Raw genomic sequence first — 17,625 nt, forward strand, 5'->3', positions numbered from 1 at the left:
GTGAACACCCAGCTCCTTGGAAAATGAGGATGAAATGAGATGCAGCAGATATATTGCCTGGTTGGCCCTCAACATACTGAATCCTCTTGTTGGACAAAGGTATTTTGAAGGGGGGAAAACCCACAGTGAGCATCTCAGAGGCCCCCCTGGCTGAAGCTGGGGGGAAGGCCAAGAGCCTGATAAGGAAACAACAGCATGGGAAGAGAACATTGTATCCTGAATGGCCACTCTACACCCAGACAAAGGCTCGTCTTCTTGCCTTCATGTTCAGTGGTGGCAACTCAGCTGACACCTAACAGCCAGCCTAGATGTACCTCCAGGGAAAGGCAGCCCAGGTGTGCGCTGATGTATAATCGATTGGGGGAACCAAGTGACCAACAGATTTCTGGGGTACCATGGGGGAAACCCCTGGGGGTCAGTGGGTTGGACATGGGAGATGCTCCTGACCAATGTGGTCCCTGGATATTCAGCTGGGAATCCATAGCCTAGAGTTGTCCATCTTGCTGGGGACAGCAAAGACTATTTTGTGGGGGGGTTGGGGAGGGTGTAACCCCTTGCAGTTTAGAGGTGTAACCCCTTGCAGTTTAAAACCTCATCCTAAAGCAGAGGATGTGATAGTTGTTCCAGGGGGCTAGGGGTTCAAGAGAGAGGGAGTGACAGGGGCGAGTGTGGCCCTCACATAGCAAATTAGCTGAGAGCCACCCCAAAAGCCAGGAGAGACAGAGTGCCAACCAGGGAGGTCCCAGGACTGGAGGCAGGAAGAGCACTGTGCCAGGAAGGATATCACCTGAGGACAGACTGAAGCCAGCCCCAATATCACCATCACTCAGAACTGTATGGGTCTGTGAGTACTGGGGGTTGTGACTTTGTGCTGGGAACTAAGAAGGGAGGTTGTTGCTCTGTGTAGGTTTGCAGAGAGTGGCAGAAGAGGGCGCCAGCAGGGTTTGTTGGAGCAAGTTTACTGGCACCAAAGACAACCAGGAGCACACAAGACTCACTGCCGGACTGAACTCTGCCCAGGATTCTCATGCTCTGAATCTAGATGCTCTTTTATATTGTGGTACCTTTGGGCCCATGAGTCCTTATGTTGGATGTAACCCTGCTTTTCTGCTCCCCTATCTCTTCCCCCTGTTGTTTTCCTTCACTCACCCCCCTTAACTAAATATTTCCCTTGCCTATATTCATTGTACTAATCCAGTGTGTGTATATATTTACTTGTGGGGTTTAGAACAGGTGCTCCTGGGGTGGAATGGAGGTTCCCTACTGCATTCCTGCACATGCCTTTCCTTGGCCAGAGCTGCCCTGTAGAGCGGACTCTATCTTGCCCAAGACGGTGCTATAGTTACACTGAATACAGAAGGTTACCCACTAGGGAGCTATTGCCACAGATGGCCTGTAGGAGCCTCAGAATTTATGGATGGTGAGGCCAAGACCCAGTTTGCAGTGAAGCAGAAAATTTGAACATGACTGCCTAGATGCTACTGGGACAGATGTATTAGAAATACCATAGAGAGGCAGATATGATTAGAATTGGTAGAATAATTAGCATGAGTAATGTACTTGAATTCTTCCCCATCAACTAGTCTATAAACATTTTCATTATACAACCGCCTCTGTGCTTCTGTGATATCATTTTGTGACTATCTTTGACCAATCAGATACATTATTTATTAGTAACTTTTTTCCTTGTTTGACCAGCTCTAGAGAGGACTAGGCCTTCTGCTGCCATCTGAACATGTTGGGAAAGGAGGGAATAAGGTGCCCCCAAGACTAAACTCTCTCGGAGGGCTCCCAGCATCCTAACTCCAGTTCTGGGCTCTGGAACTAGGGAGAGGGGCACCCGGCCCCACAGCATTGCACCTGGAGGCTTGGCTCTGGGGGGATGACTGAGGGAGGGAGTGTCCCAGCCACCCAGCATTGCAGCCGCTGCCCTGCGTGCGGGGCCCGTCGGGTGGAGAGGGGCGGCTACGAACCCCTCCGCGCTGGGGCCGTCGAGTGGGGGCTGGGGTATTTCAATTTCAGCCGCTCTCCGGGCCGGGGCTGCAAACTTCCCCTTTAAGATGGGGAGGAGGCGGCGCGGGCGGTCTGTGTCGGCAGAGGCACTGGCCGGCCGCCCTTAAGACACCGCGCTGCCTGGCTGCTGCTGTTGCCGCCATGCAGTCGGCGCGGAGCTGAGGGGTAGCGACTAGGCAGCGAGCACGGAGCCACTACCTGCGTCTCCTGCCCTGCGGGCCGCAGCGGCCCCCGCCCGTTCTCCCGGCGCCGCGGTGCGAGCGGTGGGGGGGCTGGGCGGCGGGGAAGCGCTGCCTCCGCTCCGCCTCTGAGTGCAGCCCGCTGCGGGGATGTGCCATTGCCATGGCGAGGAGGCTCTTCCCGGGGGCCTGGCTCAGGAAACCCTACTACGCTCAGGTAGGCCGGCAGCGTGCCCTGCCCCCCGCCGGCTCTGGGCTAGCCTTGGGTGGGGGCGAGGCAGGGGGCCGGCCGGAGGTGTGGGCCGATGCGCTGGCCGGGGGGCGGGCAGCGCTAAAAGGCCAGGCGCGCTTAGCGGGGTACCCGAAGGGAGGCTAGGAGGAGGGACGTGCCCAACTCCCCAAACTGTCGTCGGGCCGGGCCGGTTCCCCTCCCCTTGCCCGCGGGCGCTGCCGTTCCGGACCGGCCCCTCTTGCCTTTGCCGTCTCTGCGTGGCTCGGAGGTGCGGGCATTCCCCCGCCGTCTGCAGCTGTCCCCGCGTGTCCGTCGCTCGTTCAGCTGGGAGGGCGCGCGCTGCGGCCGGCCGCGGCGTTCGGAGCAGCTGCGGCTGCTTGGCGGGTTAGAAATCACGGCGTTGTGACTGTGACTGAGACTGAGACCGAGACCGACGGTGTCGCTGGCGCATTAGACCTTGCAGGGAGGCTTCATTAGTAAGCTCTGAAATAGGAGCCTCGAACTCCAGGCGCTAAGCCTGAAGTATCAGCACTAGTGTGCCTGTCACAGGTTAATGCAGGTGTGTGCCACACCGTGTCGGGTTTTTTTTTCCTTTTCCTTTTCCTTTTCCTTTTGGGAATAGTCAGTGTGCGGTGTTGGCTGGTCTCGTTTGTTCTTCCTCAGGCCTCTTGACACGCAGTTTTAGGTCTTCAATCAACCACCTTTACCAAATCTGTTTAGCACTGCAGTGTTGGTGATCACGTAGTGTGTAATGTCCTCGCTGTTTACAGGGGTTAGTTAGTGGAAACCAGAGAAAGGGGCCAGCATGTGAACTAACGTGTGTAACAGGTTCCAAACTGCCATTCAAAGGGCTAGCTACACCCATCCTATTACCAGTGGCTTTGAACCACCACTGTATTTGTTAAATCTTTTTTTAACCCTACAGACATCCATTCCATTGAGGGGAAAAAAAGACAGGGTTTGATGACAGTTTTAGATTAAATGTAATTCTTTATATGGGCAGCAAGATGGTTCATTTTTGAGACATCTGCCTGAAAAGCCTACCATTTTAAAGGGATCTGTATTTTGTTGGGAAGATCTGAATCTTGTATGTACAACAGACGCTTCATCCTGTGTGGGTGCACAGTGCATGTCTGTGTATGTGTGTATCTGTGCATGTAGTGTAGGCAACATAAATGTATATTATGAATATATATTACATAAACTGTGCATACACTTCCCCAATCTGTAAAATGAGGGTAATAATAGCTATCTTTATAAAGCAACTCAAGATCTTTTGGTAGAAAATGCTCTTTGCCTTAAGAATATCTTGTGACATGGAGTCGCACACTGAAATCCTCAGGCTAATTATGAGCTTTAGGAGTGTATTTAGGGATGTGGAGAGGAAATTCCTTTTATCTGCTTCGTATTTACATTTTAATTTCAGTGGGTGTCCATTGCTTTTTCTGTTTTGATTAACTTTCTCTGTACACTTACACTTACTACGTCATCTCTTTCCTCATTCTTAAATCTAGTAGTCCTAAACCATTTTATTAGTCTCTTCGTACTTAAATGACAGACCTGAAAATACTTGAATTGCCTTTTTCTAAATCTTTTTTGGAGCAGGGTGTTTAAAACTGAACATAGTATTTGTAGTGAAAGAGATAGTATTGACTTCTGTAATGATGCTGTTGTTTGGTTTGCAATATTGTCAATAACATTTGCGTCTAGAATGGGAAGGGTTATCCTTAAACTATTTATTTAGTTACACACTTATAAAATTTTTTATCTGTTGAAGTAGATGTTTTATGAAATACATTTAAAAATAAAATCAGACACTCATACAGGCTTTGTAGCTAGGACCCTTCAAACTGGTTGCCTCCTCTAACCCTAATATAACTTGCTCTAACCACCATAAAATCTCTGCTTTACCTTCACATCTCCCTCCCCACCGCCTCCTTCTCCAGGGCCTTGGGATGGGAAAATGTTGGCTTTTGAAACCACTTTCGGCGAAGACATCATTTTGAAATGTCCAGAAAACACAAGGGTCAGAATGTTGATAGGACTCTTCACTGGGATCCCTGTTGCAAAATTATTTCTTTTGGTTTCCTTATTATGTATGTTAGGGAAACAAGGAAAAGAAGTAGTCATTGTGACTTTGGACTGATGCCTCTGAAAGACTGTTTTATGGCTCTGTTTTGAGAGGGTTGATGAGACGGCCTTTTTGAGCGTGACTTTATTTTGCTATGTTATAAGTGCCTCCTGCCAATTCTACACATGAGCGAGTGGCAGAAGGCACATATAACATAGCAAAATAAATTCACACTCAAAAAGACTGTCAATATATTTACTTTAATTGCCATTATGTGATGGTGTTCTCACATTTATATAGCTTTGTTCTGAAGATCCCAAAGGGCTCAATAGACTTTTATATAATGGGTTCATTTAACCCATTATTGGAATGTAGTTATGTCTGGGATGGAGATTGAAAGACTCTGAACAACACATAGCAATACTACACAGCAGTGCTGGACAAAAAGAAAATATTATTGTAAAGAGGGATAGGTGTTGCATAGTTCAGTGGTTCCCAACTTCATTGGTTCGTGTACTACCTTCTTAAAAAATTGGTCTGAGTTGAATTGGTGAACATCTAGTTCCTGTAGCACAGGTTGGGCCCCCCAAGGTTGGTAAAAGCTGGGATGCAAGGCTAAACATCTGTCCCTTGTTTAAAGTGCCATGACAGAAGCAAGGCTCTACTGATGGTTTAACAATGTGGATGTGATGGGTGTAAACCACATAGACATTAGGCCAAGTTTTCTGTTATTATCTGGACACTTTGTGCTCCTCATGCTGTACAAAGGGGTTGAAATCTGGCTGTAGCTGGTTGATTGATTAAAATCACTGGCCAAGGAGGATGAAGTGGGTTGCTCCCTTAGCTGGTGTAAAGCCATTAGAGCAACCCAACCCTGGCATAGGTCCTGTGGGATTAAGTATGGCTCTATACTGCTTCTCCAGTGGGATTTATTCCCCAAGGGATTATAAAGCAGCTCTTGGCTGTAGTACTTTACACTGGTGTTGGAACAGCACAGGCCAGCCCTTGGAATCTGGGACCCATAATTTGTTGATACCCCTCTCTTGTAGTTTGGCTTCAGAAGAGAATCTGGCTCACTGATTTTATTTATTTATTTAAATTTTTGACTAGTACTTGTGTAGTAAATCCCAAAGTGTGGGGTATACTCTTCCTGGGGGAGGCATTAATAACTAGCCAGAAGGGCTCAGACAAACCTCTCAGTTGTTCTTCAGAGCCTCAGATTTCATGTCTCTTACCTTTTTTGAAAAAAAGTCTCTATTGTTATGGTTGTGAAGCAAAACTTGATCTGTGAGTTATACACTGTGTATCTGATGAAGCAATGTCTGCCTGAGTTTGCAGAAAGCCTGAAACAATGGCTTTGAAGTATAAAGTGCCCCATTCATTTCAGTGGGTGCTAACTCAAGCCAGTAAATTTAAATGTTAACACTGTTAAATATTTCACTGCTCATCAAACACAGATGGATGTGTGTGATTCTCTTTAATTTGAAGTCAGGGGTTTTAAAAAATGTGGGGAAATGCTAGTCTGGTTTTTCCTAAGAGCAGCCAGTTTACCAGCAAATCTTTTAACTAGAATAACTGTATTGTGAAGCTGAAGAGAGTGATAAACTAAGAGGTTCATGTATGGCAACAGTAGTGTAGAGAAGAGTTTTGCACACTTGGAAGTTTATCAGCTACTTTGCCAAATCTTCAGTCATATCATGTGCAATCCTTTTGGCTTAAATAATATTGTGTGAGGCAGAATTTTGCCTGCTGTCTTTAAAGATCTCAAGTGCAAGCAATCAGAAAAGTCACTGGTAGCAGAAAATTACTATATCATCTGATTTCCCTCCATTTTTAATCCTTGATTTATTTTCAATCTTTACTTATGAGAGAACATCCTGTTTTCTGTCTTATCTTTTGCTCTATTCCCCAAATTGTGATTGTTGAAGATATAAATAGTTCAAGACATCCATCACCATAGAGTGTAAAGTAAATGTTTTCACCAATTTTAGAGAAAATGTGAATGCATCCATGACTTGTCAACTAAAGTTCTCCATCATTCACAAACCCCAAATGTTACCTGTTCACACCAACCTGGCTGAAACATTGTGTCATATAAATCAGTTAAAGGAGGAAAGAACGAAAGGACATTCCTAATTTCTACTGTGGTCAAAACACAACATTAATGAGTTGGAAGCATAGTAAATATTACTTAGAACCTATAATACAGAACTGTGACCTGTGCTCTATGTAGTTTTATTTAAACAAGATTATATAATATAGTGGTAAAACACTTGTAGAATTAACCAAAGGGATACATGTTACTTAAAACCTTCTCATAGTGGAAGAATATAAAGTAGTTGCAGAAAAACTAGCTACTAATTGTTCCTGATACCTTTCTGTTTGGTACTAATCATGTCCTTTGGAATACATCCAACTTTGAATTTTGCCATAGGTGGTTTTGCCAGATCTGCATGCTAGGGGATGACTGTATAATTACCATGGAGCACACACAATTTATTAGAATGTAAGAGTGATGGCAAGATGTTTGTATATGCCTTTTTAGGTGTCATAAGCTTCTTCCTTCATGCCTGTGTTCCATGGCTCATGTCCAAGAGGACTGATGAGAATGTGGGGTAGAGAAAAGAAACCGTGTTTGCTGGCTCTGAATTATTTTCTTCCTTTCTGGCTCATCTCAAAATTCTTGCCCTTTTAGAGTTCTAATCATGTAATGATTGTTCATAGTATTCTAGGATATTGCCACGTCTATAGGAAATAATCATCCACAGAGTGAATATATTAAACAAACTTTCCATAAAACCTACATGTTTTTTTCCCTCAGTCACCACCAGACTTTCTGAAATTATGTTCTGGTTTAATTCTGTTTCTGTTCTACAATTGATCAGCCATTGAGTTTAAACCTTTAAACAAAAACAAAACAAACAAACAAAAAACAAGCAAAAAAATCCTGTAGCTGTTTACCAGAATAAAAGTTTTTATTTAGAAAAGTAAGCCAAAGAGGTTTTCTTTATAATGTTTACATTAGCCTTCATTTGCTGCAATTTCTGATTAGTTGTGCCAAACTGTTTTCCACTGGTTGTGTGGGAAAATACTGAGGAAAACATGTTAAATATGCCTTGCAAGAATTATCAATAAATATAATTTGGTAATACTATAGAACTCCTTTGTTTAGGGGAGTTTTACAGCGAAGAAACCTGTAACAGGCTGCAAGAAAGTTTTTAGGATTGGCTTAGGTTCTAAGAATCTGATGAAATCATTCTTAGCCACTTTTTCTGGTAGGTATTATAAAATATTACATCAATAGCAGGGTAATTAAACTAGTTGCAAAGTAATAAAAGATTCATTCTTTAAAAAATCCAAGGAAAGGAAGGGTCTTCCTATAGCAGAACAACAGAGTACCTCTCTTTCCAGTCAAACAATGCTTCTAGCGTCCTGTTATCTGCAGACTTGCTGCTCTGCAACTGCAATCCTTCCCAAGAGGATCCTTCAGCTCTTTTGTTTAGGCAGGATGCCAGAGTAATTTACAGCAATTAAAGTTGCTTGTCCAAAAAAAAAAAGTTGCAAGCCATATTGATCCCAAAGTTGTGTGAACAGCTGTTCCATACAGATGTCCTGACATGGAGGAGTCTTGCATTTTGTCATTTTTTTCTGTTAAAAGCAGTCTCTGTGAAATGAAAGATATCTAAAGTAAAGGAATAAGCTAAAGAGGAACTGCAAAACTAAAGTGAGAGGAGTTAAGTCTGAAGTGCATGCTGAACACCTAACACCTCTTACTAACCAGGCTAAATGTGCTGTGGTATGTGTGTGTTTGGAGGTGGCACTCAGAAATAGAAAAAAAAAAATCCAGCTTACTTTTCTCCTGGCCAACCTGGGCAATAGAGTTTAAAGGTGGTAACTAAAATCTAGTGGTAGGCTGAAAAGTACTGTTGTTGTTGTGTGTTCAGGATCTGGGCTGTACAGAACAGAATTGCCCTGAAGGAGCTCACAGTGTATTATACATAGCTTTAAGCTGGTGAGTACTTACTCAGCTGATTAGTCCTATTGACATCAGTACCCAATTACATTTCAGTTGCATGTGGATATCTAGTTCACTTATGTTCATATTGCTGAGATGGAAGTTGTATTTTGTTATAAAGCAATCATGAGGAATTTTATGTTGCTGTGCATGAGACTTTTTTTATAGATAACAAACTGTGTCAATGAAAGTAGTGAATGAGGTATGTTAAAGAAGGCTACCTTAACTGTATTTCCTGATTATTTTTTTAAGGGTTGTGTAGGTGATGTTCCCCTTCAGAACTGGTGTTTTGTTTTGGTTTTTATATTAATGAAGTCTTTTCTTTGGGGGGAAAGAAACATGCTGAATTTTAAAGTATTTTACTTAAAAACTGCATAAGTAATACAAAAGTGAGTGGAATCATTTACAATTTTGTAATCATTCTGACCCAGTCCATTTAGTGGACTTCCCCCCAATCTGAAATGAATATGAAATCTAGACTTACTTAGAGATGGGACTCAGGAGGAAAAGCTTCCATAATAAAAGCAAATATAGAGGGGATTGTAAGGATAGTTGGTGCCCTGCTTCTGCCAAGATAGAAAATAACAGTATAGAATTTGAAGAAATGTAATTGGACTGCTCAAGTGCAGAGTACTTGAAAATTAAAGTATGTGAGCTATAGAAGGCTGTACACCTGGCAGCAGAACACTTTCTGTTCTTAAGACTAATCTTCTTAAATATTGTATAAGACCCTTTAAAGACTGCTCTCAGAATGTTTAAGTATTTCACAATGAAACTACTGCTTTGCAGGAAGCATAGGGAGGAAGGAAGTATTGGGAAAGGGAGGTTTGTAGTTTGTTTGTAATTATAATTCAAAAACAAAACTAAGGGCTTGTCTTCACTGCATTGTTATTTTGAGGAATAACTTGAGTGTTGTCCCTCACCTGACTTGTAGATCCACACACACAAATCTCTAGCTAGAATCAAGTGGTGCTTCAAGCTTTTGGTAGGTGGCCTGTTGGATGGGTTGACACTTGAATGCAACTGAAGCGTGTACTAGTAATGCAGTCGGGACTCAACTTACAGTCCATTCAAGTGTCAGGAGGTGTGTCATGTCGTGTCTCTCTCTCTCTTCCCCCCCTCCCCCAATGCCTTCCTAAAACTCCCACCCAGGTTAATCGTGGTCTGTCCCCTCTCATATTTTGATCGGATGTTATCTCCACCCTGTATTAATACCCAGTTTGACACTTAAACCCTGCCTTCCATGTGGCTCTTTGCACTTGTTGCATTTGTTCCAGCTCAGCTATTAGATCCCCGACGACACTGTGCTGCTTGGAAATGACGAAGTGAAACTTTGGGAAGCTCACCCTACTACAGTTTGACCGGGTGATGTCCAGCATGCAGTTCTGTCTGCACTCTGGAAAGCTCAATGGCCTCTGGGGAAGTTCATGAGTGAGCACTGAGACCCTGAGGAGGACCCAGAGCTGGGCCTGTTGCCAGCCATGGAGTTCTCAGGTGAGGCTGAACCAATGCTAAGGGCCACAGTCACTCTATTCTTGACCAAGACTCTGGGAAGGAGATGGAGACAGCTGAAACAGCATCACTTCAGCCAGGTAAGGACTTGATTCACACTTGTTATGGGTAGGGAGGATATGATAACATCCCCTTGTACAAATTGGTCCTCAAAAGGTTATGTGGTGGAGTATGGACTTTTAAAACGTCATCTGTAGCTTCCCTTTGGGTTGTGGGAACCATCATCTTCACTATCCCCAGCATCCAGAGGGTGGGTTTTAGGTAATGCTGCCTCAGCATTTTTTGCCAGGCATAGGAAACCATGCTCTCCTTTCCCCGCCCCCCTCTCCCTCCGCCTCCTCCTACAACTTGGCATCTAGTAATGCCCACCCAACAGGGAATGTGAAGGTACCAAATGCCATTTCCCCTAATTCCTCTGATCTCTACTGTGGCCTCACATCCGCATGGGATCCAAGATGGATTCCAAGCATTTATTTGCATCTCAAGCAGGGCATTTTCCAATGCCACCATAGCCTGAAATAATATTAAGGCATCACCAGTATTGTTCTGGTGTCCCAGGCTTCATCCCCTTACTCTCCTTCCCCAAACTCCCCAAACAATTTTTTAAATTAATTTTATCTAAAAACTTAGCATTATTAGTGTGGTCAGGAACTTTGGAATTCAGCAAAGTGAAGAGTTTCCTTTGTGGAGGGGAGTGAAGGCCTTGAGATAAGTTTTCAATTAATACTTTGATGTGACAAAGAAATAAGAAGGGGAGATTTTTTCTTTTTTTAAAAAACAAAAAATCCTAAACAGTAAAGCTATGTACTGTTTCTTTGCTTTACAGGCCCATCTGCACAACTGCATTCCAGCCACCCACCCAGAAGGCCACTGAGCATCAGCAGCAGAGGCTAGAACCAGAGAAGCAGAAGATAGAGGACATGGGAGGACCTTTTGATGGAGATACATAGGGACTTTGACAGAAGGTCTGTTCTGCTCTTTGAGCTTCAAAAGAAGATGCTGGAGCAGGAATGGCAATCCCAGGCTGCAGCTAAGATGATGCTGGAGAGGGAGGAATGCATGTTGGCAGAGTATGTTGCCCATAACTGTGCCATGTGAGAGCAAGATTGCTAGCAGAAGCATGAGAACCAAGAGCACATGGTTGAATGCCTTCTGGACATCATGGTCAGCAAGTGCCAGAACAGCCTGGCCACTGCATTTGTCCAAGTTCATCTCCAGCCTCGTCTTGCAGCCATGAACCATGATACTGTGAGCTGCACCCAGTGGCCTCTGGGTGGCAGGGGTTACTCAGTCCATGGAAGTAAGTGCCCATGGTCATTTTAACCTCTTCACTCTACTTCTGTGCAGAGATGGCAGGGTGATAACCTGTACCCTGAGTATGTGCACTTCCTGTACATGTGACATGGCACTGTACCCCTTGTGCGCATCACATCTGCTTAAGGCAGCTGGACTGGTAGTATAGTGCACTGTTGCACTATACTAAATTGGTAGCACTGACCATGATGTTCACTGTTGCATTGTCAAAAGCTTAAAGTAGATGTACTGATAGAGTTTATTCAAACTAAATAACACTTTCTTTGTTCAGTCACTTTGCTATTGTGAGCTTTGATTATGCTAGAGAAAGTGGGTATTTGCCAAAATAAAATTGTGTTATCACAATAACAATAACTGCAAATTTAGAGAAGGCTCTGTCCTATGCAGGAACACTGATACAGAGCACACCTGCCACTCCAAGGCTGCAGGGGAACTAGGAGCTGGGAGGGTAAGAGCCATTGATTCTACTCATCGTTCTGAGTGGGATCCATAGCTTTCCACCAGAATGCAGACAATGAAAACAGAAGTGGCGTGCTACAGTAAGTTGCTGCGTGAACACTACTTCTGACTGTTTGACTAGAACAGGCACAGTGAAAGTTTGAAAGGAGCTGCTCGGAATAGTGCAGTGTTGAGATCCAAGAAGTATGTCCGAAGAAGGCAAGTGCCTTCTCTTGAATTGGTGCCCTATGGTATGAACATTGTTGCTCGCAGATGGCTCAAGCTAATGTTTGCAGTATGGCTGCTCTCACTTGCGTTAGGCCAGCTCGAGTGGATTACTGCTAGTGTACCAACTCAAGCTAACAATGAAGTGAAGATCAGTCCTTAGAAACTAAATCCTGGAAAGGAACAATAGAGAAAAGAGTATAGACAAAAGATAAATATTGAGACATATTACCAGAATGAACATCGGGGTGGAGGGAAACTGTCCCCTTAAATAAGTTTGTGTAACTTGCTAAGAATGGTGAAATTCTTTCCTATAAAATAACCAATCCAATAAAATAAATTATTCATGACAATAATTGACTTTAGGCTGAACATCAAAATACCTCACTTTTTTTTTTAATTTAGTTTTTGTACCACTTCTCTGATGCAACTATACCTTTCACTTTGATTGCAAAAGCAAACAAGATCATTCTTTTCTGTTTGATTCTCTAGCTAGTTATAGAAAAATTAGGCCAAAGATGATGATTTGAATGATTCATCTAGAGAGAAAAATCTCAGGAAATGGTATTGTGAGTGGTACTTTAAACTGCACTGCAGATCTTTCATTGGCATTGTTCTACAAAGAACTTAGACCAAAATTGTCACGCTTCGGTGCCTAACTTTAAGCATCTCAAGTAGCCTGAGTTCCAAAAGGGGTTGAACTCTGACCAAAGTCTGTGGGAAATGTGGGAGTTCAGCACAATCAAAACTCAAGCCACTTTTACTTAGGTGCCCGTCTTTAGGTAGCCAACTTTCAAAATGTTAGATGTAATACTGATTGAGTAGCCTTGGGAGGATGATGAATTGTCTAGTCAAATAATGTCAGCTAACCACCTATTATTTGATGACAGTCTAATATTGTCAAATATTCCAACAAGAATGCCCCAATGTGGGCAGCAGCTTACCTTTTTGATTACATCATGATGGCATTCTTTCATTTTTTAAAAAAAGCATGTCACTTCATTGTATCACACTTCTTTTGAGTTACAATAAATTTGTTAAATAGTGTGTGTGGTGTTTTCGTTTGGTGTTTTTTGTTTTTGTTTTGTTTTTTGTTTTTTTGGTAAGAAGGTATAAATATCTATCTAAGGCTAAGCCTAGTGGAGACCATAAAGTCTTACTCTTGTTTTTGTTACTGTTCTAATAAATTAGTGCTTTTAAAATATTTTGACCAGGGTTTAAGTCATTGACAATTAATTTTGGATCAGTCAGATACCCACCTAGACTGAGGGTAGGTCTACCTTTTGTGGATATGACAGAATGTTGGCATCTCCTGGGTATGACTGTAGCCATCCTTGAGCTGTAACGTTGTTCAAACTCCTTTTAGGGCTTGTCTATGCTTACAGCGCTGCAGTGGAGCAGCTGCACTGCTTAATGAAGATGCAACTTATGCTTATGGGAGAGCTTCTCTCATCAGCATACGTACTTCACCTCCCCAAAAAGTGGTAGCTATGTCAATGGGAGAAGTCCTCCTGTGGATATAGTGCTGTCTACACTGGGAGTTAGGTCGCTATAACTGTGTAGCTTAGGGGTGTGGATTTTCCACACCTCTGAGTGTTGTAGTTATACTGACATAAGTATGTAGTGTAGACCAGGGCTTAGGCTAAACAGGGAAAGACCTGATCAACATCTGGATGGAAGTCCCTCAAGGAAAATCCCAACTGCTCTAAGAAATGGTGTTGCTAATTCAGTAGTTTGTTGAAATCATATGAATTTTTTTTAATGGGGCCACGTTCTGTAATTTTGTCTGGTAGGGAGGGAGAAGTAGTGCTGCAAAAGCAACATTATTTTGCCCCTGTATTCTGTGCTGAGTGACTTGTGTTGGGCTCTCAACTTCCTGCTAAGAAGTTGTAGGATCTAGCCCAAAACTGGTTGCATGAGGAATTGGGGTCAATAGTAAAAATGTGTAATGTTACCTCATAGCTTGTCTTAAGAGCCCTTCCACATCTGGAGCTATTTGAAGATACGTTGAATGTGAACTCTCCAGGTTGTGAGGGAACTAACACTGAGATTTGACACTTGTGCTCTGTATTTTCCTCTCTTGTACTTGGCTTTTCATTCTTAAGCATAAAAGAGACCCATAATGCTTTTAATTATTAAAGAAAATTGAAAAATGGGTCCCCAATATATTATATTACATTATATTTTTTTTCTAATCAAGTAGGTTTCTCCATCACCATGGTCAAATGTTAATTGTAGTTTAAAAATAAAACTATACTACAGTGTATATGCACAGATTAAAATAGCATGGTACTGTACTTTATTTTCAAGAACAACCTTTGCCACTATATTTCACATTGTTTATGTTTGTTGCATAAACATATTTACCTATTTTAAATTTGCTGCTCTTTAATTTCATCAACTATCCCCATCTTACTTGTAAACGATAAGAGGAATACTAGATGGGCCTCTTTGTTCACGTTTATATAATAGGATACTTTACAATTATTCTCTGCCTTCATATGTTTTGTTGGTTTATATAGATATAATTCAGCTTAAGCATGAAAGGGAAAAAAGGAAATAAAATGTAATTGCTATACATCAATCATTAACAAGTATGCAAAAATGATTTCAACTGCTGGAGAGTTATTTTCAGTGAAAATAGTAAAAAAGTAACTACATCTCAGAATAATCGCCCAAATCCAAGGATGAGGGTAAAATAGCTGAGGGCTTTTCCCTCTCATCTGTACTTTTCCAAATTTAGTTAAACAAAGATGAAACTTGTTTCTTTTGGTGTTCTCCAACAGCAAAGTCTACCTGCAACTAATAAATAGGATATTAAATGTTTGGATCTTAATTTAATAATAGTATGTGTATAAAAATGGGGAGGTTTTTTTTATGGGTATACAGCAAATACTTGATTTGATTGCTCTGTTACTTTCAGCCCCTCCTGTATATAACCTTATTATGGTTCTCCAGACCTTCCCACTGAAAACAGAGTATTTATATTTGCTTATAACTTTGCTGAACTTTAACCATTGGGACTGAATTTTTCTATCCCAGATGTCTGCCTGTGGCTGAACTGTGTTTGGAAAAACTTCAGCCAAAACAGTTCTGTGGTTTCTGAGAACAAGGTCAGAGAAAAACTTTTTTTTTTTTTTTTTTGCCAAGGTTAAAAAAATTCTGGTGATATTTTCTTTGAAAAGCTTTAGCACTCCCATGTTTCAGAGTAGGGACTCGAAATTTGATAGGGGTGGCATTAGAGCAGTGGTTCTCTCAACAATTTTTTTGGTGGCTTCAGAGTGTGACCACCAACTCTTGCTGGTGGCTGCATTGACAATTTTTCCTAATATACTCAGTTAGTTAGGAAATCAAATAAATATGCACATATACATGTCCAAATAAGTTCTGAGTTTTGATACATCAATTGTGTGGATCAGAATATTAGCAAAAGTTCAGGAGCTCTTTGAAGGGAAAGGCTGCCTCACTTGCCCCACTCACCTTTCAGGTGAGAAAGGTGAGTGGGGTGCATGAAGAACTGCAGCTCCTGCCAGGTGGCTGGAGGGAGTTACTTGTTCTTCCCTGCAGAGCAGCCAATCTGGCTACATGTGCAACAACTGCCCTGAGCCACCTGGCAGGAGGCAGGGAGGAGGCTGCTGGGGGGGGAGAGAACTGCGGCTTAGGGAGGGGGCTGCTGGGGGTCGGTTGCAGGGAGGGGGGGATGAGTGGGTGAATACAAGGACCCTGGAGGCAATGAGCGGCAGGGAGGAAAGCGGGGTGGGTGCTGGAAAGGCAGGGAGGGAAGCGGGTGGAAATCGGGACCCAGAGGCATTGGCGTGGCCGGCCAATGTGGGGGAGGGTAGGGGAGGTGAGTGGATGAATGCAAGGAGTCGGACCCTGGAGGCAATGAGCGGCTGGCCGGGAGGGAAGGGGGTGGGAGGCAGGACCCCAGGCACTGGCGGACAGCCAGTAGCTGGCGGGGGGGGGTGCGGACCCGGAGGCAGAGGCAGGGTCACTTGGCACTGCAGTCCGGCGGCGGAAGGTGCTTCTGGGTGCCAAGAGCCGGTTATTCACCCTGCGGTGGCTGCTCCCAACAAGTCCCAGCTTGTGGTCAGGTGAAACGTGGCTGGGCTTGGTGGATCCTTGCCCCTCCCTCCCCGGCTGCTGGCGGCTGCACAGAAACCCCCTGGTGGCCGCATATGAGAACCGGCGCGTTAGTGTCGGGGAGTGCTTTTTTGCCATCCCCATGAAAATCTGTCCCAGTTACAAGCCTTTGAAAAATAGCAGTTTGCACATGCTCCTGGAGGCTAGCTAGAACTCCCCAGCAAAAATCTCTGCTGATTCCATCTGCATGCTCAAGCCGGGGCTGAGCATATTTTTCCATGCAATTGCAGCTCTTGGTTGCTGTGGTCTGGGGCCAGGCACCTGAACTGAGAGCAGGGAGAGATTCTCCTGGTCTCTCAGTCCCTTCCTGCTGACACCAAGACACTTTCTTACGTTATTCCCATTTCTTCATGAAAGGCAGTTATGCTTTGTTAATACTATTCAAAGCTTAGTATTAATTACCAGAGAGAATTCTTTTTAAAACCTATATGAGGAGCAACATATTTCTACTGCTGAAGAATTTCTACTGAAAGGTGATTTTTTTCTTTTCTTTTGGTCTTAAGTGATGATCTTTGATTTGTAAGTACTGTGAATATTGCAAATTTTATGTCTTTTTCTTAGTTCCTTAAAAATCTTAATAGTTCAGGTTTTTTTTAATTAAGCCACTGAATGGAATGGGGAAGCAGGTCTTTATAATAGTCAGAGTTCCCTTGTATTAATCTAGGATTAGAACCCTTAATTTCATAGACTGGTGATAAAGGAGATGAAAAAGGACTTACTTTCAGAGAGAATCCTGTATTTTTATAGTGACCTTAGCAATAGGATGGTGATATAAGGACATGTCGGATTCTTTTTTTTTTTTTTCCCTCTTTTTTTTTTTTTAAACATACCCCAGAGAAACCTCTTTCTATTCAATGCAGCCTCCCATTTTGCTTTTTTTTGGCTGTTGTACACTAATCTTAAAGCAACAAAACAGGATGGTTCAGAGTTGTTTTCCAAAGCCACATTTTGTGTAATTAATTCTCTTCTGCTTATGTATAGTGCAGATAGAATCTTCTGAGGGTCTTGCAAGAATGTACGTTATCTGTTGTGCAGGAAAATAAGGTTTTAGATCTACCTTCTGTGCCATTTTGTACTACTCCCAAGCAGGTTGCTACAAAAGAACATGTCTCTGCTGAGTGTGGAACTAGGGGAATACTGCAAAATCTTTCCATGAATGTTTGAATTTGACTGTGTCTGGGACCTTACGTTTTGCGGAAAGTATTGCTGAAAATTACTTTACTGTTAGAAATGATTTGAGAAACAGGTAGTATCAACTGGAGAACAGCTGACAGTCCTAGCTTGTCTTGGCTTTGCAGAATTTACAGTATAGTTCTGACCTAATAATTTCCTGCAGACTTATTTTGTCTTTTAATTGATTGCATTTTTTAATATTCAGTATTAATCCAATGAAGCCCTGGTGCAAGAACAGTTAAAAACTTGGAGTGGACCAGGAATGATGAGGAATCTAGGAATGATGAAGTCCTTCACCTTGGGTTATTTA

The 17,625-nt window shown here is 42.9% G+C and overlaps 1 protein-coding gene across 1 annotated transcript in view; it reads left to right on the plus strand.

The window, feature by feature from the left end:
• Nucleotides 1-2,138: 2,138 nt before the first annotated feature.
• The window catches only part of DIPK1A (divergent protein kinase domain 1A), a 36,507-nt gene continuing 21,020 nt past the window's right edge, over nucleotides 2,139-17,625 (plus strand). Inside the window, exon 1 of the mRNA XM_067538464.1 lies at nucleotides 2,139-2,409. Within this exon, the coding sequence (XP_067394565.1) occupies nucleotides 2,356-2,409 (54 nt within the window). The 5' untranslated portion in view covers nucleotides 2,139-2,355. The remainder of the gene's footprint in view (nucleotides 2,410-17,625) is intronic.

The sequence above is a fragment of the Emydura macquarii genome, unplaced genomic scaffold, assembly GCF_026122565.2.
Source record: "Emydura macquarii macquarii isolate MOO-44397 ecotype Brisbane River unplaced genomic scaffold, CSIRO-AGI_Emac_v2 contig_480, whole genome shotgun sequence".
Lineage (NCBI taxonomy): Eukaryota > Metazoa > Chordata > Testudines > Chelidae > Emydura > Emydura macquarii.